General features: G+C 46.9%; 1 protein-coding gene across 2 annotated transcripts in view; it reads left to right on the top strand.

The window, feature by feature from the left end:
- mtor (mechanistic target of rapamycin kinase) overlaps nucleotides 1–12,961 on the top strand; it is a 73,575-nt gene extending 60,614 nt beyond the window's left edge. For both annotated transcript variants that reach the window (XM_084679098.1, XM_084679097.1), the window contains 17 exons: nucleotides 55–153; nucleotides 269–391; nucleotides 578–760; nucleotides 911–1,045; nucleotides 6,423–6,597; nucleotides 7,386–7,521; nucleotides 7,789–7,936; nucleotides 8,644–8,766; nucleotides 9,168–9,250; nucleotides 9,687–9,759; nucleotides 9,846–9,920; nucleotides 10,320–10,455; nucleotides 10,785–10,850; nucleotides 10,976–11,056; nucleotides 11,331–11,411; nucleotides 11,700–11,805; nucleotides 12,231–12,961. In XM_084679098.1, coding sequence (XP_084535224.1) covers nucleotides 55–153; nucleotides 269–391; nucleotides 578–760; nucleotides 911–1,045; nucleotides 6,423–6,597; nucleotides 7,386–7,521; nucleotides 7,789–7,936; nucleotides 8,644–8,766; nucleotides 9,168–9,250; nucleotides 9,687–9,759; nucleotides 9,846–9,920; nucleotides 10,320–10,455; nucleotides 10,785–10,850; nucleotides 10,976–11,056; nucleotides 11,331–11,411; nucleotides 11,700–11,805; nucleotides 12,231–12,246 — 1,839 coding nt within the window. In that variant the 3' untranslated portion in view covers nucleotides 12,247–12,961. The remainder of the gene's footprint in view (nucleotides 1–54; nucleotides 154–268; nucleotides 392–577; nucleotides 761–910; nucleotides 1,046–6,422; nucleotides 6,598–7,385; nucleotides 7,522–7,788; nucleotides 7,937–8,643; nucleotides 8,767–9,167; nucleotides 9,251–9,686; nucleotides 9,760–9,845; nucleotides 9,921–10,319; nucleotides 10,456–10,784; nucleotides 10,851–10,975; nucleotides 11,057–11,330; nucleotides 11,412–11,699; nucleotides 11,806–12,230) is intronic.
- Nucleotides 12,962–27,530: the final 14,569 nt, after the last annotated feature.

The following is a 27,530-nucleotide window of genomic DNA, read 5'->3' as shown; positions in this document are numbered from 1 at the left end:
CAAAGCATCCAGAGGTTAACCTTTGACCCCGCGCCCCTAACCCCGCCCCTACAGGTGATCCCTCAGCTGATCGCTCGGATTGACACGCCCCGCGCCCTGGTGGGCCGTCTCATCCACCAGCTGCTCACCGACATTGGACGCTACCACCCCCAGGTACCCCCCCACCCTCACCTCACCTGCTGTTACAGAGGATGCAGACAGGATGCAGACAGGATGGAGACAGGGTTTTAGTGTCGATCCCTCGTTGATTGGCTGTTTGGTTCCGCAGGCTCTGATCTATCCTCTGACCGTGGCGTCCAAGTCCACCACCACCGCCCGGCACAACGCTGCCAACAAGATCCTCAAGAACATGTGTGAGCACTGCAACGCTCTGGTGCAGCAGGCCATCATGGTGAGAACACACACATATCACATGCCCACACGCACACACACACAAATATGACATCCACGCACACACTCGGAAACACACACACACACACTCAGAAGTACACAGACACACTCAGAAGCCCGCGTACGCTCCGACACACACACAGCTCCCAGCTAACTCCCCCCCCCCCCCCACATGCGTGCCCCCCAGGTGAGCGAGGAGCTGATTCGCGTGGCTATCCTGTGGCACGAGATGTGGCATGAGGGCCTGGAGGAAGCCTCCCGCCTCTACTTCGGGGAGAGGAACGTGAAGGGCATGTTCGCTGTGCTGGAGCCCCTCCATGCCATGATGGAGAGAGGGCCGCAGACCCTCAAGGAGACCTCCTTCAACCAGGTATGCTGGCCGGCAGGCCGCGCTGTCTTAGGGAGCTCCGCTTTTCAGGAAGGGATTCAGAGTTGTGGTTCCTGTTGCGTTTGATGTGGGTGTGTTGGTTGTGGTTGATGTGCTGTCGTTCTCGTGGATGAGTTGTTGTTGTTGATGCAGACGTACGGGCGGGACCTGATGGAGGCCCAGGACTGGTGCAGGAAGTACATGCGTTCTGGTAACGTGAAGGACCTGACGCAGGCCTGGGACCTGTACTACCACGTCTTCAGACGCATCTCCAAGCAGCTGCCACAGGTCTGCGAAACACACTGTCTTGATGCATGCACACTCACAAACACACAACCGCACACGCTGTCACACACGCGCCACACTGATGTCTCTGTCTCATGTTAACACTCACAATTTTAGTCATGTCCATCTGTAGGACACAAGTCTCGTAACTTGAAACGAGAGGGGCATGCAGGCTTCAGGAACCCACCGGACCCTGGGTGGCAGTTGGCTCCTCCTGGGTGGCAGTTGGCTCCTCCTGGGTGGCAGTTGGCTCCTCCTGGGTGGCAGTTGGCTCCTCCTGGGTGTACAGTTGGCTCCTCCTGGGTGGCAGTTGGCCCCTCCTGGGTGTACAGTTGGCTCCTCCTGGGTGGCAGTTGGCTCCTCCTGGGTGGCAGTTGGTTCCTCCTGGGTGGCAGTTGGCTCCTCCTGGGTGTACAGTTGGCTCCTCCTGGGTGGCAGTTGGCTCCTCCTGGGTGGCAGTTGGCTCCTCCTGGGTGTACAGTTGGCTCCTCCTGGGTGGCAGTTGGCTCCTCCTGGGTGTACAGTTGGCTCCTCCTGGGTGGCAGTTGGCTCCTCCTGGGTGGCAGTTGGCTCCTCCTGGGTGGCAGTTGGCTCCTCCTGGGTGTACAGTTGGCTCCTCCTGGGTGGCAGTTGGCCCCTCCTGGGTGTACAGTTGGCTCCTCCTGGGTGGCAGTTGGCTCCTCCTGGGTGGCAGTTGGCTCCTCCTGGGTGTACAGTTGGCTCCTCCTGGGTGGCAGTTGGCTCCTCCTGGGTGTACAGTTGGCTCCTCCTGGGTGGCAGTTGGCTCCTCCTGGGTGGCAGTTGGCTCCTCCTGGGTGGCAGTTGGCTCCTCCTGGGTGTACAGTTGGCTCCTCCTGGGTGGCAGTTGGCTCCTCCTGGGTGTACAGTTGGCTCCTCCTGGGTGGCAGTTGGCTCCTCCTGGGTGGCAGTTGGCTCCTCCTGGGTGGCAGTTGGCCCCTCCTGGGTGTACAGTTGGCTCCTGTGTATGCTGTGTGTGCATTCCTGTCTCTCAGCAGCTGTGGAGACATGCATGTTTCCCCTGCTGCTCAGGCATACCTGCCCAGGTGTGGCAGAACAGAGGAGCTGATTCACCTGGGTCAGATCCCAGTCCATAACCAGAGTGATTCACACAATAGCCATGTGATGAGTCATTTCAAATAGTTTTCCATCACTCGGAGTAGCACATATACATCCTACCGTGCCAAGGACAGCGTTGTAGAGACCTCACTGTAGAGACCTCACTGTAGAGACCTCACTGTAGAGACCTCACTGTAGAGACCTCCCTGTAAAGACCTCCCTGTAAAGACCTCCCTGTAGAGACCTCCCTGTAGAGACCTCACTGTAGAGACCTCACTGTAAAAAGTTGTTAGCATTGTGGAGACTTCACTGTAGAGACCTCATTGTAGAGACCACTGTAGAGACCTCACTGTAGAGACTGTGTTAGCATTGTGGAGACCTCACTGTAGAGACCTCACTGTAGAGACCTCACTGTAGAGACTGTGTTAGCATTGTGAAGACCTCACTGTAGACACTTCACTGTAGAGACCTCACTGTAGAGACTTTGTTAGCATTGTGGAGACCTCACTGTAGAGACCTCACTGTAGAGACCTCACTGTAGAGACTTTGTTAGCATTGTGGAGACCTCACTGTATAGACCTCACTGTAGAGACTGTGTTAGCATTGTGGAGACCTCACTGTAGAGACTTTGTTACAACATTGTGTAGGCTACAGAGACAGCACTGCCAGAGAGAGACAAAGACTCTTTTCTTAGGCTGTATTTGCACAGATGATTTCCTGGAGGAAGGTTGTTTTCAAAGGGAAGCTATGAGAGAGAGTCGTGAGAGAAAGCATCAAACTGGCAGTGATTGAGAGATTGAGAGATAAATGGATGGATGGAGGGACTGAGAGATGGATAGATGGATGGAGAGACTAAGGTCCTCATTTACTAACAGGATTGCGCCCATTTCAAGCGTGAAATAGCATATAGGGTAAAGACATAACACCGTATTTACAAAGGCAGCGCACTTGAGTAAAAACGCAGATTACCGCTGCTGGGAGGATATAAGGGAAAGTGGGTGTGTATATTTCTAGCTCCTGTTCCCTGAATTTGTTTTTTTCTCGAATCACCCATGGTGGCAGTAACATGCAGCCAATTTTTCCCATCTTTTAACGGCGCGCTAATTAACACTAATGGGCTCTGATTGCCCGACGAGGATCTGGTTTGATAAATACCACGCAAAATGCAGAAATACACCGTCTGCTATTTGCAGTTGGGCAAAGGTGCAGATTAAGCTGCGACCGCAATTTTAGTAAACGAGGCCCTGAGAGATGGATGGCTGGAGAGACCAGGGGTTGACATTAAGTTTTTGGGCCACTTGTCTTTCAGGCAACTTAGACATATTTTTTACTTGTCAAAAACAAACGGAACGTCGACGTGAATATAAGCAACTCAATCGGGACCAAGACAAACCTTTTGACACCAACGTTGTCTATGTAGTCCAAATATTGAGGGATTCTTAGGGGTGGGAAAATAATAATGATAATAACTATATATGAGAGCTAACAATGGTTTGTGCTCCCCGAAGGTACCATAAGTATAGACCAAATGTCACTAAAGTAGAAAGCAAATAATCAGTCCCTTGACTGATACTCAATGTAATACTCGATGTAATATGATGTCAACTTAAGATAACAGAGGGGGGTGAAGAGATCCTGAAATCCGGGGGCTTCTCCTTCAAATCGTGGGTTGGGTCAGGGGGTAAAGTGGGAGACAGGGAACTTTATTTACTACATGGGACGTGTTCTCACAGAATATTGAGGGCGAGAGGTGATTTTGAAAAGCCAGCTAACAAACTGTCAGTGTCAGCTGAGCAAAGCCGCAATAACCATTAGGGCAACTGGGCACTTTTTGAACAATGTAGTACCGTCTATATACATATGTACAGTATATCTGGTGAAGGGGTGTAGCATGGGCCATCATAATTCTGACCATGATTCGTCAATAGGCTCATTAACGATCACTGCCAAAGATCTGCAGTTCCTGTGCAGAGACAGGAGAACCTAGCAGAACAACCATCTCTCCAGCTCTCCATTGCAGCCATAGCCCACCTGAGAGGTCACGACAGTTAGCCAGACTCGTTAGATCAGAGAGGTATATTAACATCGCATCGTTTGAGTATCGTAAGAGTCGAGACTTCAGGACCCCGGGTTCTGGACTGGATGGAGTGTTACAGAGAAGGCGTTCTGCTAGGTTCTCCTGTCTGCACCGGAACTGCAGCTCTTTTGCAGTGATCGTTTCCTATGTATTCTACATTACAACATGATATTGGGATTTTTGCAGTCAAAGCCTGTAAAGTTATAATACGATGAGTTATTGTGAAACATTGCAGTTAAATATTGTTAAATCCTGGTAACATTTTACAGTGAAGTTATAATACTTATAATACCGATATTAATTTAGTATAGAAATATTAGGCACGTATATTACAAAACAGGCAGAACAAGAGATATAGCCTGGCATCGCATGATGCACATCTTAACAGTGGCTCTGTTCCCATAACGCGCACAACGCGCTGTGCGTAGGGCACCAGAGGGGGCACCAACAAATCATAGTTAGGCTATTATAATTCCGATATTATTTCAGTAGGCCTATATAAATATTAGGCAGTTTTTAGGCACGTATATTACAAAACAGGCATAACAAGAGATATAGCCTATTTAAATTCTTTAAAAAAAAAGTTATGATGGTGCCCCCCCTCCCAAAAAAACAAACAAATACACACTCAACTTCCCAAGCTCGCTGTGGGTGCCCTTCCCTATCTCAGTGGCCTGACGAACTTTGACAGTAGGCTAGGTCAACTTTTATAAAATGGTCTTTAAAAGATAACAGGAGTCAGGGGAAGAAAAAAAGAAAGAGAGAGACTGCTCGATGGTGCCCGCGGGCATCACTTTCAGGTGATCCATGTTTAATCATTGTTAAATACGGGAAATGTGCTGCTAATTTTATGGTTCCCACATACACCTCAAACTAGCTGACGTAATTGGTAATGTTAGCACACTCAAATTATGTTTTAACTTAGGTGCAAACTAAATTGAGATTTTACTGTTAAACATGCATTTTACAAGTAACTGACGCCAGCTACCTGTTACTTTACATTCTATAATGCTTTTATATTCCATTTATCAAATAGTTTTTAATTTAGTAATAAAGGTGGAGAGCTCTTTGGCTAAACCAGGCTAAGAAACCCAAGGTACGTGGGGCTGAAAAATGAAGAGACAAAAAGTCATCACCTTCTGTAGACAAGATTTTACCAATTGAAAACGGCTTGTAAAATGTTTATAAAGCTCAAAAAACTATTATGCGCTCTAATAAATGCCCCAACAATTGCGGCTGAGGTGAATCAAAAGTTCTAATTAGCCCAACTTATTTCCGTTCTGATATGTTACGACATAACTTAGCTTGGTTCATTGGAAAGCTAACGTAAGCTACGAAAGTTAATAACTAAAGCTAACTTTTTCAGTGGTGTAGCGTACGCCATCTTAAAATGAAATATGGGTTTAAAGCCACTGATTCTCTGAGATCAAGTTTGATAGGCTATATAACTAGAGCTACATTTGTTTAAGCTAAATTATGACAGTTGACTTACCTGTCTGCAATACCAGAGAAATCCCTTAGAGGAGTAGCGTTACATCATCTCTCTCCATCATCAGTATTGAAGCCAGGGAAACTTCTGGCCTGGTCGGGACGAATCTCCTCACTCTTTTCGCCTCGTACAAGGCATTTTTAGCATTAGGTTGATCCGTGTTTAATCGTGGTGGAGGGATGGGACGCTGTTTGCCCAGGTTTCGGTGTATTAAGAAACATTTTCTCACTGAACTCCACTTTAAACGCCAATGTCAGATCACTGGTCACTGATAACGGATACGAAAAGTAAGGAGAGTTAAAGTTGACACAATCGCTATAAGATTGGCGCCGGCGGGCTACATTCACGGCACGAGCAGGATGACACGCGGATCGATTAGATGTCAGACTGTAGCTGCATTATAGAAATACAAACTTATTTTTTTCTTGCACTGAGACGAATACACTTTTTTTGTTATATTGTCCCTTCGGGCAAGTTCAGTCTTCATTATACCCTACAATTTGTTTTACTTGTCCCGGGCAATCGGACAAGCCTTAATGTCGATCACTGCACACAAGCAACCACGCTTAACATTAAGTCACCTTCTATCTCTGACTCACCGCATCTCACACAGATACACACATGCCCTCCCTTTCTCACACACACACACACACACACACACACACGCAAACACTGCCCTCTGTACAGCTACATGGATACAAATCTCTAACGTGTTTGTGTGTATGTGTGTCCCCCAGCTGACGTCTCTGGAGCTGCAGTACGTGTCTCCTAAGCTGCTGATGTGTCGAGACCTGGAGCTGGCCGTGCCCGGCACCTACGACCCCAACCAGCCCATCATCCGCATCCAGTCCATCGCCCCCTCGCTCCAGGTCATCACCTCCAAACAGCGGCCTCGCAAGCTCACCATCATGGGTAAGCCCTCCGCCTCCACGGACCTGATCACCTGGCTGCTCCTGCCAACAAGCCAGGATGTATTTATGTTCGTTTTTTCATTGTTGTTTTAGTCTGCTGTACTTATGCCTGGACGTAGCACGATCTAAGATACTGTGACTCCTTGATAGGAGAGATGCCTACCGTAAACATCAGTTCATCACAAAACTTTTTTTAATATCATTGTATTTAAGTGGAATTAGACGTATTCTTTGTGTAGCAGTATTGGCCTCCGTGCTAGCCTAGACTGTATACCCAAACACTGTTTAGCCTCTACCCTTCAAACCTTAACACATCACCAGTACACCCACACACTATTGATAGAAATAACTTTGGGGAAATGGACAACAGACTTCTGTCTCCTAGCAACAGGCACACACTCGTCTCCTTGGTTCTCTCCTGTGTGAACATCATGTCCCTGGGTGTCTCCTTATGTAACATCTGGCTCAGTGGGGACGGTTGAGTGGGAAACTCGGATCACTTCCGTTGTTCTAGCGGGTCCACTGAGTATTAGCTAACTAGCCCGCCAGACATTATTCACTGTCTCCTGGAAACGGAGCCGTTTCTGAAAATCATTAAAACGTACCCATACTTTTTTCTCCTGAGATGATTCCCGTTTTAAAAAACAGTAGTTGATAAATTTCATATGGCATTTTAATTACATGCTGAATTGCTTTTGTGAATCACTTGGCTACATTCTGATGACGTCGTCATGGCAGCGTCAGAGGTGTTGTGGGTGTTGTGATGCAGTGTGTTGGCTCCCCCTGCAGGCAGTAACGGGCACGAGTTCATGTTCCTGCTGAAGGGTCACGAGGACCTGAGGCAGGATGAAAGGGTGATGCAGCTGTTCGGTCTGGTCAACACCCTGCTGGCCAACGACCCTGCCTCCCTACGCAAGAACCTCAGGTAGACCTGGGACTGCTGGAGACAGCTCACTCACACTGTCCCATACACTCACTCACATACACACACCCACACACACACTCCCATACATTCACACACACACACACACACTCTCCCATACGCTAACACACACTGTCCCATACACTCACTCACATACACACAAACAGATACTCTGTTCCATATACTCACACATAGTAAGAACACAGTTGGTGTATGCTACTAGTGTGTCTGCATGTTCATGTGTGTGTGTGTGTGTGTTTTGTGTGGCAGCATCCAGAGGTACGCAGTGATTCCTCTCTCCACAAACTCTGGTCTGATTGGCTGGGTGCCTCACTGTGACACGCTCCACGCCCTCATCAGAGACTACCGGGAGAAGAAGAAGATCCTGCTCAACATAGAGCACCGCATCATGCTCCGGGTAGGAACCCCTCCACACCGAACCCCTCCACACTGAACCCCTCTACACTGAACCCCTCCACACTGAACCCCTCCACACTGAACCCCTCCACACTGAACCCCCCACACTCAGCCCTCCACACTGAACCCTTCCACACTGAACCCTCCACACTGAACCCCTCCACACTGAACCCTCCACACTGAACCCTCCACACTGAACCCCTCCACACTGAACCCTTCCACACTGAACCCTTCCACACTGAACCCTTCCACACTCAGCCCTCCACACTGAACCCCTCCACACTGAACCCCTCCACACTGAACCCCTCCACACTGAACCCTTCCACACTGAACCCTCCACACTGAACCCTCCACACTGAACCCCTCCACACTGAACCCTCCACACTGAACCCTCCACACTGAACCCCTCCACACTCAGCCCTTCACACATATGGGAGGAACACACAATCCTATATCCAAAAAGATAACGGCTAGCTGTTATTTCGGTTAACTGACAAAATATGAATTAGGATATGATGCCGTATAATTGTGGCAAAATGAACATAGAAAGAAAAACATAGAAAGCCCCCTTGAAGGAGGAGCACTGAACAGTCTCAGATGTGATGCGTGTCTCCCTGTGATCTGCAGATGTGATGTGTGTGTGATGTGTCTCCCTGTGGTCTGCAGATGCGATGTGATGTGTGTGATGTGTCTCTCTGTGATCTGCAGATGGCTCCAGACTACGACCACCTGACTCTGATGGAGAAGGTGGAGGTGTTTGAACATGCGGTCAACAACACAGCTGGAGACGACCTGGCCAGGCTACTGTGGCTGAAGAGCCCCAGCTCTGAGGTACACCCTGTCTGCTCTCACACACACACACACACACACACACACACACACCCTGTCACACACACCCTGTCACACACACCCTGTCGGGCCTGTCTGGAGGTGACGCGCTCTCACACACACACGCGCGCGCCTGGAAGTTATACAGATAGACACACACACACACACCTGCCTGGAAGTTATACAGATACACACACACATCTACCTAGAGGTGAATTGGATGGCAGCTCTCCAATCCTACTTCCTGAACCCCCTGCAGGTCATTCTAACCTCAGATTAGGACAAAACTGGTTCATTCATGAATCAGGTAGCTGGGAAGGCCTGCAGGAAGGTAGCTCTCCCAGAACAGGGTTTTCAGCTGTGCGTTAGATATGTAACAGTGAGAAAATGTCATCCTTCTGTAGGTGTGGTTTGACAGGAGGACCAATTACACGCGCTCCCTGGCTGTGATGTCAATGGTGGGCTACATCCTGGGATTGGGTGACAGGTGAGCCCTTCCACCAATAACAACTCAGGAACTAAATGCTTAGTATAGTTTAACAGCAGGGGTGGGAATCTTTTGGTACATCATGATTCAAATCGATTCTTGGGGTCCCAATTCGATTTAAAATCGCTGTATAATTTGTTGCAATTTTTTATCAAAATATTTAAAAAATCAACAAAAAAAAGAAAAACATTTTTTACATTTGGGAATCGATGTGAATCGCTAGAAGACTGATTCGCGATTCAAATGTGAATCGATTTTTCCCCCCACCCCTATTAAACAGTGAGGAAACATGTTATCAGGGCTCCAGTTGTGCTGGTTCTATCCTTCTGGATCTCTCCTTCTGGTTCTCTCCTTCTGGTTCTCTCATTCTGGTTCTCTCATTCTGGTTCTCTCATTCTGGTTCTCTCATTCTGGTTCTCTCCTTTTCTCTACACAGACATCCATCTAATCTGATGTTGGATCGACTGAGTGGCAAAATCCTCCACATTGACTTTGGGGACTGCTTTGAGGTGAGGGAATTTTCCATTTACTCCTGCTCGATAGCTATCTGGAAAAGTTACGTGAAATATTTGTAAATGCCGGCACCTCCTTCCAGGTGGCCATGACCAGAGAGAAGTTCCCTGAGAAGATCCCCTTCAGGCTGACCAGGATGCTGACCAACGCCATGGAGGTGAGGCCGCTGTTTAGCCTGTTAAAGCCATTTTATTATGAAACTACTGTAGCCTGGCTAGCATTGAAACTCTTCTATGTGTGTGTATGTCTGTCTTCACATGTGAATGTGTCTATCTCTGCGTGTGTGTTTGCCTGCGTGTGTGTGTGTTTGCCTGCGTCCGTGCGTGTGTGTGCTTGCCTGCATGTGTGTGCATGCATGTGTGTGTTTGCCTGTGTGTGTGTTTGCCTGTGTGTGTGTTTGCCTGTGTGTGTGTGCTTGCCTGTGTGTGTGCTTGCCTGTGTGTGTGTTTGCCTGTGTGTGTGTGTTTGCCTGTGTGTGTGTGTTTGCCTGTGTGTTTGTGTGTGTTTGCCTGCCTGTGTGTGTTTGCCTGCCTGTGTGTGTGTGTGCGTGCCCCAGGTGACGGGTCTCGACGGTAACTACCGGATCACGTGTCACACGGTGATGGAGGTGCTCAGGGAACACAGGGACAGCGTGATGGCCGTCCTGGAGGCCTTTGTCTACGACCCGCTACTCAACTGGAGGCTGATGGACAGTAAGACTTTGCCAACAGCCCTCGCCAACAGTCTCCGCACACCTCTGACCACCTCTGCCCAGTCTAACCCTGCTATAACTCATCTCTACACAATCTTTTTGTCTAACCCTGCTATAATTCATCTGTACACAATCTTTTTGTCTAAAACTGCTATAACCACGTCTGTACGGTCTCACCCTAACTCTCTCACCCTGCCATAACTCATCTCTACACAGTCGCTAAAGGTGGGTTCAAACAGATGGTGACCTGTAACCCACCCTCCTATTATTTACCAGACATGACTGGACTGTAGGAAGTGTTCCAACATGTCTCTCCTGTGTTGTCCACAGCGAACACCAAGGGAAACAAGCGCTCCAGGACCAGGACAGACTCCTACACTGCCGGACAGTCCGTCGGTTAGTTTCTGTTTGTGTCGTCGTGGTGGTTTTAATCACAGGCCGAAGATTTCGACTTTAGATCGTTTGGAAGCTTGTCGCTTCTGAAGCCACCTGAATGTGTCTTCTGCTGTTGTCTTGTGCAGAAGCCCTGGATGGGATCGACCTGGGAGAAGCCACACTCAAGAAACCAGGAACCACCGTGCCCGAATCCATCCACTCCTTCAGTGAGTCCCGTCTCTGGAATCCTCTCTGGTTTATCCTCATGCCTGACTTGTCCCGCCAGGTTGAATGCATCGTCACACGCGGCCTCATTCCTCTCTTTATCAGGGCTGTATTCGCAAAACGCTGCAGAAACATCTTTGCGATAGAGTAGAAATTCCCGCAGTCCTTTTGCCGAGGCGGAAAAGCGAAGAGTGCCATCAGATAAAAAGTCGGCATTGCCGCCGGCCAGGGAACATGCAGTGTTGTGTCAGCAGTGCTGTGTTTGTGTCCCTGCAGTTGGAGACGGCCTTGTGCAGCCCGAAGCCCTCAACAAGAAGGCCATCCAGATCATCAACCGGGTCCGAGACAAACTCACTGGTACGTTACGCACCGTCCCCTTCCCCAACAGCCAATAAGAGTCAGGTGGCTGATCGGTTAGGGAATCGGGCTTGTAATTGGGCTCGTAATCAGTAGGTTGCCGGTTCGATTTTCCACTGTGCCAAATTATGTTGTGTCCTTGGGCGAGGCACTTCGCCCTACTTGCCACGGGGGGGGGGGGAATGTCCCTGTACTTACTGTAAGTCGCTCTGGATAAGAGCGTCTGCTAAATGACTAAATGTAAATAAGATGCTGTGCTGACGGGGGTCCTAATGTGTTCTGTTCCAGGGCGAGACTTCTCACACGATGAGACCCTGGACGTCCCCACGCAGGTGGAGCTTCTGATCAAGCAGGCTACCTCTCACGAGAACCTGTGTCAGTGCTACATCGGATGGTCAGTATGGGTGGAACGCTGCCTCGCACAGCCTGGGGGCTGGTTCTCACTCTCCCTTGGTCTGTGTTCTTTGTTGATTTGAAATAAACGCTCGGAAAGAAAACTGTTGGGTTTGGAGAAACTGGGAGGGGGGATGGGGGGGGTTCTTTTATTATTCATCTCTGAATTCATCTGTTATTTTCTTGTTTCTTTCGTAAATCCCACAGTTTCCCAAGCCCCACAGGCTGGTTCAATACTCAGCTGTCACAATGGGAGATAGATACCTTGTTAAATACTGAACTAAAAACACAAAATCCTGTACTGGCAAGCAAGGAAGTGGTCTGGAGCTGAAGCTTTCTTTCCTGCTCATTTGAGACATGTTTTGATCAGCAGGGGTGTTGTTTTTGTTTGTGAGCTTTGTCACTGATCTTGTTTTTCCTCTCCAGGTGTCCGTTCTGGTAGAGAAGCTTTGATGGAGGTCCAGCTCATGATCACACTTCCTGATACAGGAGCTTGGGCACGTTGTCCTGCGATGAAAGCACCCAGTGGCTATACTGGTACTGTACGGTTCTGGACAGCAGAGGAGAGGGATCCTATTGTGCTGTTGAAAAAGAAACCATCGCATCGAGGCTTGGGTTTCTCAGTCAAGGTTTTTTTTTTTTTTTTTTTTTAGATGCGAGAAGAAGTGACGGAGGGGGAGTTGGGGAGAGGGTGTATGTTGAGTACACAAGCTTGTTTTTTATCAAACTGATTTGGTGTGAATAATGATATAAGCACCAATTTCCCAGTAATTGCTCCAGCAAGCGTCCACACATCGTTTGTCATCAAGCTGCTTGGCAGTCCTGTGAGCTCCTCTGCCACAGCCTGGGAGAGAGGGACGTGCCACCTTGATTTTTAATGCCGTTGTCTTTTGCTTCAGCTTTCTACAGCTGCCATACTTATGACAAGTGAAGACGGGCCGTTTCCTACTTGTTGCACACTGTATGTACGCTTCATAGAGGACACTAGTGTTTAGCGTGTATTACTGTGACACTTTGAATAACAGGCTGTGTGCTTTTTACTAACTTAAGCATTATTGGAGGATGTCAGTGACTGGAAGTGAACGACCAGAGGGGTGTTCAATTCGAAACGTTGATAAGTAACGGCATTTGAATGCCAATAAAACTGTGTAAAGATCTCTGGCTGCTTGTTTTGTGTACGGTGCCTGCACAGTACAGTTCGTTTTGGTGTGTGTGTGTTTACGGGAGCAGGTGTTCCTGACCTGTCAGTTTCTAAAATGGGCACCAAGACTTGTGCTGTTTCCAACACAAAGAAGAGGTGAGCTGAGGTGGTGTATATTCTTGAACACCCACCCCCAGAGGGCACTGCGTCTCTAATAAAGGGAACCTTTCTCCACCATGAGGCGTCAGGCACGATGCATGGATGCTGACCCATTTCATATTTTCTGCTAATGCTCTGAATTTATAAGCAAATCATCCGACACCTGCCACCTGTAGACGATTAAATAAACGCCAGTTCAACAGTAAGGGATGAAAAAATAAATGTTGTTTCATCTGGTGGCTGAATTTAAGTTAACGGCCAGAAAACAATGTTGCTTCCTTTGCTGCAGGTCAAGTCTGGGTACAATAGAAGTTGCCATTGCACAAACAAGAGCTCATTGCTATTCGCAGACACTAGCAGTCGGCTGCTCAATTTATTTCTTTATTTGTTTCCCTGTTCTCCTCTGAAGGTTAATTACTTATAGATAGTTAAGGATTACTGGGCAACAAAAAGCCTCGAATTGATCTCTTCCCTGTTGTGCCCACCCCTGCAATGTCACGCATTTACACATCGGGACAGAGTCCTAGATTATCTCCTCGCATTGATCGATTTCTCCTCTGTCCTCTTTCTCTTTCTTCCCCTCTATCATCCTTATTGTCTCTCGCTCTGTCTCGCTCTGTCTCTCTCCCTCTGTTGATACTCCATTCTAAACGTGTTATTCAAAATCTCATTTTTAATCCCGCGTTCGACGCCTCACCCTCCCTTCTTTCTTTTTTTTGCGCGGTTCCTTTTCACCCGTCTAATTTGTTTGTATTTTTCTTCTCTGTGTTTCGAGGGGCCTGGCCACCAAGTCAATAGCTCAAGTTAAATAGGCCCCATCGATCGGCAGAGGGGCAGGGGGTTTAGCTATTTACTGTGGAGGAGATGGGAAGAAGGCCGGGGAGGAGAGGGGAGGCTGTGGAGCCAGTCGATGGTGACAAATGATACTCGCAGGGAGACAACGGTCCTAAATGATGGAAGGTGAAGGACCTGAGCGTGGAGGTGGGAGGAGGCCGCCGTGCCACATCAAGACGTCGCCTGTCACAGGTGGCCGGGGACCTTGAGGCAGACACCGGGACAAATGGCATCCGCTGAGGTGTTCACGGCTGCCCGCCTCACCTGGGTTCATCTTCAGACGGATGGACCAGCGCCTTTCACGGCCCCCTTTCCCCCCCCTTTTTTTTTTTGCTCTTCGCCCCACAGGCTCAACCTTGGAAGGGTGGGATGGTCGCCCAAGCACCGTGCAGACGTTCTCGGCCATCAGCTTGTATCGTGGCTACCGTCCCCTTCCTTGGTAGCGAATCGCTTTCCTCGCTCTATTTTGAAAGTTTCAATCAACCTTTCATTATGTCCTTATTAAAGTTGTTATTCTGAGACGTACGCACGCAGGCAACCGGGGTTGAAATCTTGTTTTCCCGAGCTCATGCTCACAGGCTGTCACAGTATATGAGTGTGAACACATTTTCCGCCCCATACACTTGTTTTCTAATCGAATGAAAAAAAAGAGGGCACGGTCTCAGTCTTTAAAAAGAAACGAGCTCCCACCATGGAAGTGGGCCAGTGAGCTTGCTCTCCTCCTCTCCCTCTGCTCTGCTGTCTACCCTCTGTTGTCAGCTATAGCCTTCTCCACTTCCTCCCCCACCATCCCCCCCCCCACCCCTCCACACATCCGTGTCCTCTCTCCCTCCGAAGTGGCTAACTGGTGGGAAGAGGGAAGGGTGATATTGACGGATCGGGGAATTCAATAGCAGCCGCTGTTGTGTTTAGGGCATAGCTAGAGGCCTGTACGAGGCTGTCTTTGTGCAGTCTTGTGAAAAGCTCCCTATCGATGAACTTGACAGCAGTTTAGCTGTGTTGAGCTGTGGTCTCAGGGGACACGACCCCCCCCCGCTCCCCTCCCCCCCCGGGCCTGACCTGTTTTATCCAGGCTCCCTGCCCCTCAGCCGGCAGGCCTTAACAGGAGACTTTTCTAAAAGTTTATTTGGTTTCTGTCAAACCAAGTCTCACTCCTGTGACGTATCAGCCCTACCCAAATCCACGGGCGTGCCAAGATGGATTTGTGCTTTATGTAGGTTCCAGTCGCCAACTGTCACACGTAACACTTAGTGACCGTGTCCATTCACTCCTCTGAACATTCAGCTATGAGTCACTTGGGCCTCACTGCTCCTTATTATAGATGTTATGGTACAGTAGTGCTGTTTCTCTTTTTTTTTTTTCACTCCCCCACCACCACCACTCCCCCCCCCTCTCTCTCCCCCACCTTACCCTCCCGTAAGTAATCCTCTGGACCGGAACCTTGCCCCAGTTGTCTCCATTGACCACATCCTGTCTCCCAGGGCAGATTTACCTAGCTCCAGTTCGGGTCATTACATTCCTTGTTATTATTAGCCATAAAGCTGCGGGTGAACGACGATCAACAGTGAGCCTGTAAAAGGCGGCGCGGTGTGAGGGAGGCGTCTCCGCGTCATCAATCAGACACAGCGCCGAAAACACTCCCCAACCCCCACAGGGAGGGGAAATTGATTTTTCTATAAGTCTCAACGATTAGGGTGTGAAAAAGATGAGAAGGGAGGAGAGGAGGAATGCGGGCGACTGGAGGAGGTGAACTGGGGTATGGCTCCTGTGGCAAGAAGAGAGGGGGGGGAACCAAGTGGAGAATTGAAAGGTGGCTTCTGTTTTATATCCCAGTAGTTGCCACCTGCTAATCTGCTTCTACGGTACAAGCAGCTAGACATTAGACAGCATTGCTACACAGGGATGTCACTTACGGGCTAATGTCGTTGAGATAAAATCATTGTTATGTGAAGTTAAAGTATGTTTTTCACCATGTCTACAGCTTGAACATGGTTTTCAAAGTAGCACTCTCAATGACAAATTAGATGTGTTTACTGCCACTCTGTTACACAACATTTATTGTTATGCAAAGGCAACACTCAGTAATCAAGTGACGAAGGGGCTTCTCTCCAGCGTTGCCTCTTATTAGTTAGGTTACATTTAGTTATTTTTAACCGGCATGCTAAACAAATCGCCTACTCTCTCTCTCGCTCCCACTCTCACTTTTTGTTGGCCTCACTATCGTTCTTTGTCCATGTACTATCTCTCCTTTACATTCCTTTTATTTGTTTGTATTTTTGTATATTGTTTATTACTTTTATATTTTTGCCTCAGGTAGCTGTCCACACATCAACAGTGCATGGCCGTGAAGCATAATGACAGAAGGAATCTACAAAAACACATTTACAGTCACTTTTCAATTGTGTGACTCATCTTCTTTGGTGATAAAAGAAAAGAGAAAAAACAGCGATTAATTTATTTATTTTCCCTCCCATCATAGTCTTCCATACCCGAATGTCCACAGTAGCCTATGCGTGTGAATAGCCTCTGATGTTAGCCTGCATGCCAGATCCATTAATCCACTCCTCATCCATCCCTCCACAGAAGACTACAGTAAGCTGTGAGTCAGTAGTCTATTCTTATCATAGCCTATGTGTGTTTGGATGATAATACATGCTGGTGCAGTGACCTCAGCCTGTGTCTCATAAGCATAACCATGTCTGACAGTGCCAGAGGTGTTTGGGGCAAGGGGAGGAGGGGTGCTGGGGGAGGAGGGGTGGTTGGGGGGGTGCTGGGGGAGGAGGGGTGGTTGGGGGGGTGCTGGGGGAGGAGGGGTGGTTGGGGGGGTGCTGGGGGAGGAGGGGTGGTTGGGGGGGTGCTGGGGGAGGAGGGGTGGTTGGGACTCTCTCCCTCCACCTCTAGCTGGGTTCCCTCTGCACCGTCTGTCTCCTTCCCTCCTGGAAGCGTCTGGTTTACTCGGTTGGGTCCTGTGGGGGGCTGAGGGGCAGGGGGGTTCTCTAACCTGGGCAGGGCTAGACCAGAGGGGGAGATCTGGAGGTGATGCTGCGATCTGATATATTCCAGTAGGTCCCATCATGTAGCTTGTCTAAGATGGTGCCAGCTTTGTAGTCTGTGTTCTTGCAATCATATTGTCTGAACATACTGTTTTTCATCTAGTTTAGGGCATGTAGTCCAGGAACGAGTGTCTCCATTGAATTATTTTTTTCTTTTTATCTGTAAACTAGTTTGACCCCTTTTTTCTCCGGGGTGATAGGTGGAGAAACCACCTCACTCCGCCAGCCTACCCTGTATCAGAAAGAGCACGCCAGGGCCCTAGAGCCTGTTCTGTATGCTGCTCCACAGTCCTCCATCCCCTTACACCTCACACCATTTGTTCATCAGTTCAGGGACAAAAAAGCCTGTCTCGGAGGATCAATTAGTCACTAGCACGGTGTTCCGGAGTGAAGAGAGATGAGAGAGGGAGAGCCGGAAAGACAAAAGAGACGGCCATGTTCGACCCTTGGAGTGGAACGACGAGGACGTCCTTCCAGGTCATTACCGTGACAACAGGACCTCACAGGTGGACCTACATCAGGAAGTCTCAAAGGACCTGTCTTTCTCTTAGATTTTTTTTCTTTTCCCCATCTCCTTCGACTCAGTCTCCTTTTTATCTGTCATGCGTTTGCCTTAATAATGTGTTCCTCTTTCACAGACAGGCCTAGGTTTACTGCTCTTTTTACTCTCACTTTCTTAGCTCGCCTTTGTGGTTTTAGTCTATTCATTATAGACTGTGACACCGCCAAAGCAACAAAAAAAAAACGGGGAGTTTGCGCGCACCCAGTCACAGCAGGACAGAGAGTCAACGAAAAAACACAAGAGGGGTAAACAAGCTATTTATAGTGTTGAGAGAGTTGTTTTCCCTAAAGGAGCTAAATGCAGTGCACTCTACTGCACAGACACAGAGAGGAAATGGGGAGATAGAGGAGAGAAGTAGGTGTTCTGTGTTCGAAGTAGCAGAGAAAGACTGAGGTGTCTGTCTGTGGGTGTGTGAGGGAGATGGGTATTGAGGCTTTCACAGTGTGACACCTGAGCCAAGTGAGTTGTCTGCCTGTTGTCTAACAGTTAGAGGTGAAAACTTGTGTACTAACTATACGAGTATGACACATGTGGGAGGTGGTTTTCATGTTGTCTAAAATACACCCATCCAGCATCCCATAATTGGCATTATGGGATGTCTATGTCTTATTATTATAATCAGACATAATAATAAGACATGTCGTCCATTGATTACAGTTATGACTTGGTTCTGCAGGGAAGGCACAGTTTCATGATAAACACTGTTCTTCAGAGGCCTGTGCTTTAAGGGTGCTCATGTGTCACCTTATTACTTAAGCTTGGATGTGTGCTGCATATCTGCTGCATCAGTTGTGCATGGTTGCACTTGCCCCCACAGGAAAGATTTTCTTTCACTATTCAGGTACTCTGCCAGTGTGTGTGTGCGCCAACTGTTAAGGAGTGTGAAATGTGAATGGTGTGTGTGCGTATCTGTGGTTATCTTGAACGGCCTGTCAAACACTTACCCACAATCGGTATAATTGGTTGAACAGTGACCGCAATTTCGAAATTGATGGGTTCTGCGTATACCTCAGTGGATAAAAGACGTCGGTCATTATTTTTTTTGAATCATATTTATCTGCTGGATCACCATCCCATGCCTGTGAGGCAGATCTTTAGGACAGGGTATGTTAGAGAAAGGAAACATCTCCCTCCTTTTCTCTCCTTTTCTCCTTACACTGAACTGTCACTGCCGATCTTCCAGCTCCAAGGTTAGACTGCGCTGTTCACAATTCTCAGCCCGGCAATTTGCACTGAAAACGATCCATGAAAACGTGGCTTGTTGAACCGCTTCGAGGAGATCAAGCTTGTTTTCTTTCTAGGAGAAAATCCACAAGCTCATAAAACCTCATGTAATGAAAAAAAGAGAAAAAAAAAACATTGCAGGTGATAATGTCAAGTGTCTTTGATCGATATAAACTTGCCGTTCATAATAGCCTCTTGGCTTGTGGCATTAGGTGGTGCTGGAATTTCAGATGACTGTTCATTAAGTGTTGAGTGATGGAGCTTATAATTTTGTTAGTCCCTATCGCAGCCTGCATATCCTTGTGACCATCCAGCTATCGCGGCATTCGTGAAGCATATTCAACAGTAGCGGGCTAGCAAACCGCTACAGCGCCATTATCACAAGGCCTTTCCACCACAGCACAGTCACATCCTGTAGAGGATTAGCATTAACATGGCCACACTGCACTACTACTGCTCTACAACATATGGTACCTACAGTACATTTCATTCCATTCCCCTACACACACAATCTCCCCCGCCCCCTCATATGTGGCCTTGACAGCTTTGTCACAAAGATGAATTCATCGTCAGCACTGCAGCCAAAACAAGTAATTTGATTGCCCCTACCACAAATTAAGTTAGTGTGATTCAATTTTCGATTTGGGCTTCTCCTACAGTCATACATCACAGCAGACATATTTCATTACGCAGCGAAACCACAGGCACCCACCAGTGAGTCCCCTCCATTGGAAGACATCATGGGAACATTAGGACGTACACTCAGACGGTGTTGCCGTGGGAGCTGTCCTGGAAAGGGCAGGCTGCTTAGCACAGCCAGCTAGCCAGCTACAGCATGGCTATGCATGCAGCCTGAGAGGAAACACTGGCACTACTGCAGCTGAAGGGTGAACTGTGCAGATACACGCACAGGGCCCTATCTTGCACCCAGCGCAATTGACTTAGTCAACGACGCAAGTGTCATTCCTAGTTTGCACTCGACGCAAAGCCGACTTTTCCCTCCACAGACGCACGTCGAAATGACTTTGCGCTCCCGTGGGCGGTTCAGCGAAAAAGGAGGCGTGTTCCGGCGCAAACGTTCCCTGGTGCTATTTTGCAGTTTCCGAAAAACAATTCTGCCACTGACCGGGAAAAACGTGGTTTAAAGTCAATGGCGTAATATTCAGATGCTATTTTAAGGGCGCAAGCTTGGTCCGTGCGCACTGCTGGCGAGGCCAGGGTCTTCTTTCTGCGAAGCTAAGTTACTTTGTTTTGATTTATGGCGTGTTACATTTCTTCAATGATTATAAAAATATTTTCATAAGAAATTTCTATGTATGTGAACTTCATTTGTATCAACGGTAGCAATTTCCTCCCATGACTGTTTAACCGAAGCTAATTTGGTTAGGTTTCTTCTCCCATGCCCATCAGAATCAGAATTCGGTTTATTCGCCATGAAGCTTATGTTACACAAATACGCGATTTGCTGTGGTAGGAAGGTGCAAACAATAAACATATGCTGGTATAAATTAAGTACATTACTTAAACTAATTCTAAGAACTAAACAATTTTAAAATATAACAATTTAAAAAAATTAAATATATGTAAAAATAAGAATAAGAATTTGAATGAGTAGCATGAGTGGGCAATTTAGTGCAATGAGAAAACTGCTCTGCCTTTCTCATACAATGCTTCTCTATCTTTTACGGCCCTGACGACAACGTCGATCTCCTCGGCTGTGAACCTCTGGCTTGCGCCTGGCAAATCCGCCGTTATAATAGCAATTCGCTATGGAACAAGCGCTGCTCTCAAAGGGAATGTGAGATGATGCTTTGATTGGTTTATTGCACGTTACGCCCAAACCACACCCATTAGTAATGTAGCTACTTCAGACCAACCCTTTTTAGATTTGCGCCAGGCGCAAAGTCATTTATCCCGCCGGCAAAATAACAACCAAGCTGAAGTCACGCCCACAAAGTTACTTGCGCTTTGCGTTTTGATACTTGCGTTTCAGATCGTCAAAATAGGGGACACACACACACAATACCGACACACACACAATACCGACATACACAATACCGACTCCCACACAAACACAGTACGAACACTCACACACACAGTATGAGCACACACACAGTATGAACATATTCACAATATAAACATACAGTACCAACATTTATTTTTTTAAATGCTCGGTAACACACACAGGACAAAAGCATAAACTCTCGGAATACCTACAGCGCTCCACATTTGATATTATTGCACACAGTTACAATTATGTTTTTTCTCACACTCCGTACCACAATAATTTCAAAGGAAAATGGACGTCAAAAGTGCAGGGCCCTCTCCATGCTTCCCCTCCCTTTCTCCTGACTCTTGGTTGTACTCTCACTCTGTACTTTCACCACTGTGTGAAAAGACTGAGTGCTCAATCACTAACCATGCCTCCTCCTCTTCCATCTCTCACCCTAGAGCTGAGGCTCCCTCACTGAACAGCAGGCAGCTCCTCAAGGTAGCCAGATGATAGGAAAGCGCCCATTGAGGGATTTCTACTAGATCAAACTGCACAGTGTGATACAGCTTGTTCAGAGGTGGCACACCGAGTTGCGTAATCACCAACATGATCAGTGACATGATCCTCTGTGGAACCACAAAGGAACCTCATTGATGAACACCACGAGTAGATCTGAAGATTGTATCAAATCCTGTTAACAGTTCTCACTCAGTGTGTTTACTTCCAGGCCTGATAAACCAGCATCAACAGTGTGGGCTGTTGCCCGACTCCTCAAGCCCCGTTTCGAAGGTGACTATTTTGTTATTTGTTTACTCGCTATCTTACATCTGGCTTATTTGCTGCAGTTCTTGCAGAATAGAATGAAAACATGCCTCCGTCCTTCCCAATCCTTGGATTTTGCTTCCTCATTGTCATAATCCTCCTGGTGCCTTCTATCCTGACTGACTGCTGAGGTGTGATAGTTATACGGCTCCTGTCTTCTGTTATGCAGGTTTAATTTGAACTGTGCAGGAAGGGAGAGACATCCTGCCATGGCCCTGAGCCGTTAGAAAAAGGTAGAGAAGCCGCCAGGCATAGACGTTTCTGGTAAATGAGAATGTGACAGGCTTTCTATTCAGACCGAGGCCCAGGGATCCTAAATTACAGCTGTAAATTTTGCACAACGGCCTCACGGTTGATTACCTCTGATCTGAGTTTTCTCTCTCCTCCTTTTCATCTCCCATCCTGTGTGCTTGGTTAGATTCTCATCTGCTTTGCTTTCTCTGTCTCCCTTAGTTTATCTTCTCTCTTTGCTCTCTCTTTCTTTTTCTATCCCTCCCTAGTTCTATAATTTATCCTTTTTCCTATAAATCTTTTAAGTTATGTAGTAAATAGTTTTATTGTACATGGTATTGCATTGTTGCATTGTATAATTTTCGGTAGCTTTAGAATTTGATTAAAGCTTTCATGGTTGACCATATTGATAATGGTATGATTAGTAATAGACACAGATTACGATCTTAATTTGTGTGAGTGCTTAATACATATGAAAAATGACAAGTACTGTAGAGTAACGCTACAACTGTCAATGCTTCCACAGTTTCAATTAAACTCTGTTGCCATTTCAGATTCAGGAAGGAAAAACTCCTATCACAATAACAGCAATAAACCAGGAGTAAAATCTACGCCATCAAGGGAAAAAAAACACAATTCTACTCCACCACTGACACTACTAGCATGGGGTCATGTTTTCTGAAACAATTTCAAACACAGGTTTTGAGAGGCGTGGAAAATGAGTCCTCTGAATGCCTACTCATGAAATGTTTATGTGTTGTTCCCTGCCACCTGTGGTTTCAGGGTGGGGAGAGTTTTGGTGATGCAAGGGAGACGACATTGGAACTGTAGGCAGGGAAGTAGCAGAGACAAGATACACACTGTAGCTACTTAAAGACTTTGGGGTCACTTTGAAAGCTGACTACTTGACACCAGAATACCCCACAGCTCTTTAGAAATGGGTTCAGCTCACCATACAGAAAGGGTGCACTCTGACAGTAGCTGGGGATGGAGCTGAATATTTCAGTGAACATGATTTTAGAGTTCTGGTTTTGGTCTTTGATGTCAAGTTTGCAACAAAACAAAAAAAAGAGTTTACAATACATGCTGAGCATCGTGTCGTTCATTTAAAGAATGCCTGCTTCCAGCCATGCGCTTCCTCCTTAGTCTGGGCTGTGGACAAAGTTTCAGCATGCAACGCAGATGTGCAAACGGAAAATGAATATTTGATACGGTACTCTCTGTGCATTGCTAAAATGCTTTAAATGTGGTAGCTACATGAGATTCCCATATCAGGCCCAAAAATGGGCATCTACTACTTGAAAGCAATGTCATAATGGGAAACTCTCCGGAGCGAGCGATAGTTAGTGATAAGCGGATGAGGTGTCTTGATTGGTTTCTCCCGCTGAGGAGATAATCATGTCTGTTGGTTGAGAGAGGACGCAAGAGTTCATGACTCGAGTGTTGTAAAGATGATTGTGGCGAGGCGTTAATGTATAACCAAGATGACATTCACAGCGGAGAATGATCCACACTTGATTTTTTGGGGGGGAGGGGTTTGTGCTCGGGAATTGCGCTCCGCATAATGCGGTAAACATTGCGGCCTCATCACGCTTCTCGCTGATGGTTTTCCTCCTCTTGCCTTATGTTTCACACAGTTGTTGTTTACACTATGAAGGGCTGCCCAAACAGCCCCAAGATAAGCCTAATCTTTCAGAAGATACAGTATCATGCTGCTCGCTGCCCCATTCCTATTCCCTCTGTCTGGAGACGTGTCACAGTCTCCGGGCCACAGCTGGAAGATGAATAGGACTGCATGGCTCCACTTTGTCACGGTGGCTTATGAAGCTCTAATAGCATTGAAACATCCTAGTTCTTTTCGGAAGGACGTCTGGCTCTGCACACCCTAGTTCTGTATGACCCCCCCCCCCCCCCCCCACACACACACACACACACACACACAGACAGGCAACTTCTGAAGTCCTTGGAGAGAGAATGAATTTCCTAAGGATCTTCGCTTTTGTTTGTGTGTGTGAGAGAGAATGAGAGAGAGAGATAGACACACACAGAGAGAGAGAAAGAAAGGGATATTATGACTGACTGACTGACTGACTGACTGACTGACTGACTGAGCAAGCAGGACTCAAGAATAGACATTTTCACATTACTCTGATCTTATCAAATGGATGGGCAGAATGAAATGTAGGAGGCTACTAGGCTATTCCCAGAACCCCAGAAACCCAAAAGCAGGGCTTCTTCTCAGAGCTTGAGCATATAAGGTAGTGTGGTCAGTGGTGTAGGCTACAGTTAATTTGTCTGTATGACTGTCGTGAGCTACCAAACTGTTATTTGCCTGTGAGACCATGATGCAGTGCACCATATGTGGGAGTGTACATGAAAACATCTTGCCAATTTAGTTCGATTTGTTACTATAGATACTGAACATGATGAAAAGATTTGTAGGACGTTCCCAAAAGCAGAGTAACAGCAACATCTCTAGCCTACCTACCCAAACGAGATCGCTGTTCTCATGGAAACGCATCATAGGAGTAGGAAGACAAGGAGGACAGAAATACTAGGCTAGCTCTCAAAACAGTAGCACACTATGCAGCTTTGGATAGGCACTTTAACATGACATGACTGGCATTAGTTAGGCCTACATAGGCCTAACCCAGGCCTACATAGGCCTAACCCATATCTGAACGGTAAATAAATAAATAAAAAATCTTCCCCGCTGTTAGATTTGGTGTCACCGTCTAGGAAAGCTGGGTGGATATCGAGGGCCTGAGGTCCACAGTGTTCCGAGTCAAGATGTAGGCTAGCTATTTCCCTGCCCTACAGGCGATCATTACAATAGCGCCAGTCTCAGACTGTTGACGAGGATGTGGACTGGCATGGCTCTGTGGGAGGAGACGTGAAGAGGCTGCAATCTCAGCGGGCTAGCAGACAGGGAGCCGCGCACTGTAAGTGTGCTTTAACAGTACTGAGGAGGACATGCAGTTCAATACTTTGTGTTGTCACAACACCGCCCCAGAGCTAATGAGCTAGCTAGCGGCCCGGCAGGTCTGCGCTCACATTAATGTTGGATCGTGATTCACTTCTGACTAACTGCTTACACAGATACAATGAAAAGTCCCTCTGCTGCTCCTCGTATTTCTAAGCTTGGTTTTGCCGAGTTTTTTATGCATTAGTTGACAACGCTTTCTTTTAGGCCTATATTAACTTTTCTTCTGCTGCTGCTGCTGATGATGATGATGGTGATTGCGAGGATTGCTTAAATTACAATGACACCGATGATGATGATGCTGGTGATACGGATGAGTGTGACAATGGACGAAAATTTGGAAGAAGTAAATGGAAAATGTTGATTGAATGAGTTTAAAGTCTGCAATTTTAGTGATAACTAACGTATCGATCCCACAGGTTATAGGCCTATCCCAATTATCCACCAAGACTGCCTGGCATTTTACATTAATCATGCGACCAACATCCTGCAAAGCTTCATTACTCACCTGTGCTTTACTGGCCTGCGTACTGCAGCAGCTACTCGTTTATTTCAGAGTGATTACATTAAACGAAACACACAAATGAGCTCTGAGATCAAGGCAGTGTACCGCGGAGGAAAATGACCTAGAGTAAAAACATTTTATTGCTTTCCGTAGATTATGTTGTTGACGTGTGACGAAAGTGGGTTCAAATTAGATAGCGCGCGATTGGGCCGAGTGTAACTTCTACGCGTTGATACCATGTATCACGGCAATGAAATTAGCGGCATGTTATGAAATCCCCCTCCCCCCCACCACCACCACACACACACACTCACACATACACACTTCCACCGATGCACACGTTATCCTACTGCGGACACACAATCACATACACAGCATTTTAATATCCAATTACACACGTGCACACACAAACACTCATGCACACACAAACTATTTTACATTTACATTTATACATTTAGCCTATTATCCAAGCTTATATCCAAAAAGACTTCCAAGAGAGAGCTTCACAAAAATGCATAGTTCACTGATTATAACAACGAGATAGCCCCAAACATGAATCATACATTGTGAAAAAAACAAATAAGTCCCAAAGGGAAGAACCATAAGAGCATGTAGTTAGACAAGTTACAATTAAACAAAATGAACCTCCGAAGTGCAAGAGTGTACCTGGTGAAAAAGCAAGCAACAATAACATAATTCACAGCAAGTACAGTCATTTTAAGTCAGTTACAACTAACCAACATGAGCAACAAGTCTCTCAATACGAGACATTGTGATCCTGGAGGAAACTAACATCAGGTCCAGCCAATCATTCCTAAGTACCGTTGTACTCCCGGAACAAGTGTGTCTTGAGCCTTTTCTTGAACGTGGGGAGACAGTCAGTGTCTCTGATGGAGGTGGGGAGTTGATTCCACCACTGGGGGGCCAGACAGGAGAAGAGCTTGTGTTGGGACCGGGCGCTCTTGAGCGGTGGGAGCTGGTGGTGGTGCTTGGAGCTGGTGGTGGTGCTTGGAGCTGGTGGTGGTGCTTGGAACAAGAGGTGGTGCTTGGAGCTGGTGGTGGTGCTTGGAGCTTGTGGTGGTGCTTGGAGCTGGTGGTGGTGCTTGGAGCTGGTGGTGGTGCTTGGAGCTGGTGGTGGTGCTTGGTCATTTTACCTTCATGTCTGGATGGGATTGCATGAGCCTTGAGCTTCTGTATAGGAAGTATAGGTATATTTTAGTATAGATTTATAAATAAAGTATATTTTCTTACTCCTAAGGTAGCATGATCTTTAAATAATAATTTGTACATCTGGCATCCAACAAGGATATTTAGTCAAATCAAATTTTTCATCTTGTAGCAAGCAATGTCAAAAATGGCTTTAGTTGCCGACCAATAACAAACTCTAAGAGATAAACCAAAGATCTGGTTCCTGGCTGTGCTTACAGGAGATGCCCCTAAGTATCCCATTTACATACAATTATACAATTACATTAGATTTATCATCATGCTTTTACAAAGTTCACAACCTAAACTTTAAGTAATGGAAAGTGAAATGTATTGAAAGTTTTTTCAACCTGGGATGAAACAGTTTTTTTTTCTTCTGTGAGTGGATTTAATTAGTGGTTTGAATAAATCACATTTCACCCCACCTCTCTTTGGTAATCAGTTCTGCTCCATTAATGAGCGGATGACTATCGACTGGAAATGTGGGCTGCTGATAATTGAATGTGTTGAGATCATTAAACACTGCTAATCAAAAACAAACACTCCAAGACTGATTCAGTTCCTTTCCAACAATACGGTAGAAGATAAACAATGGAGGACTTTATGGTGAGAGAAACTGAGGGGACTATTCTCTGAGTCCACACAGTGTGAGGACGGCTCTGTCCAGAGTCACTGACTCCTGCGGTTAGACTGACATTTACATTGAGTCATTTAGCAGACGCCCCGCAAATGAGTCTCTGCACGTTGGGATGTCTGCAATACTAAAAGTTCAGACCAGGCTTCCTTTTCTAGTGTCACTTTACTCAGAAATAATTCACTCGTGTGTCAAACCATAAGGAAGTCTCTCACGATTGAGAAACGAAGAGCCTTCAACAGAACTGACCAGTCTCGATGGATGACTTGACTTATGAAATTCATAAGTTGTGTCCTATCTAAAAACAACATGGTGTCAGAACCCTCACTATGGCCCATTTAGTCAAACACACCTGTTGCTGTATGCTAACATTTCGACC

The sequence above is a fragment of the Hypomesus nipponensis genome, chromosome 18, assembly GCF_054491055.1.
Source record: "Hypomesus nipponensis isolate SF chromosome 18, ASM5449105v1, whole genome shotgun sequence".
NCBI lineage: Eukaryota > Metazoa > Chordata > Actinopteri > Osmeriformes > Osmeridae > Hypomesus > Hypomesus nipponensis.
This window is presented reverse-complemented; position numbering and strand designations above follow the sequence as displayed.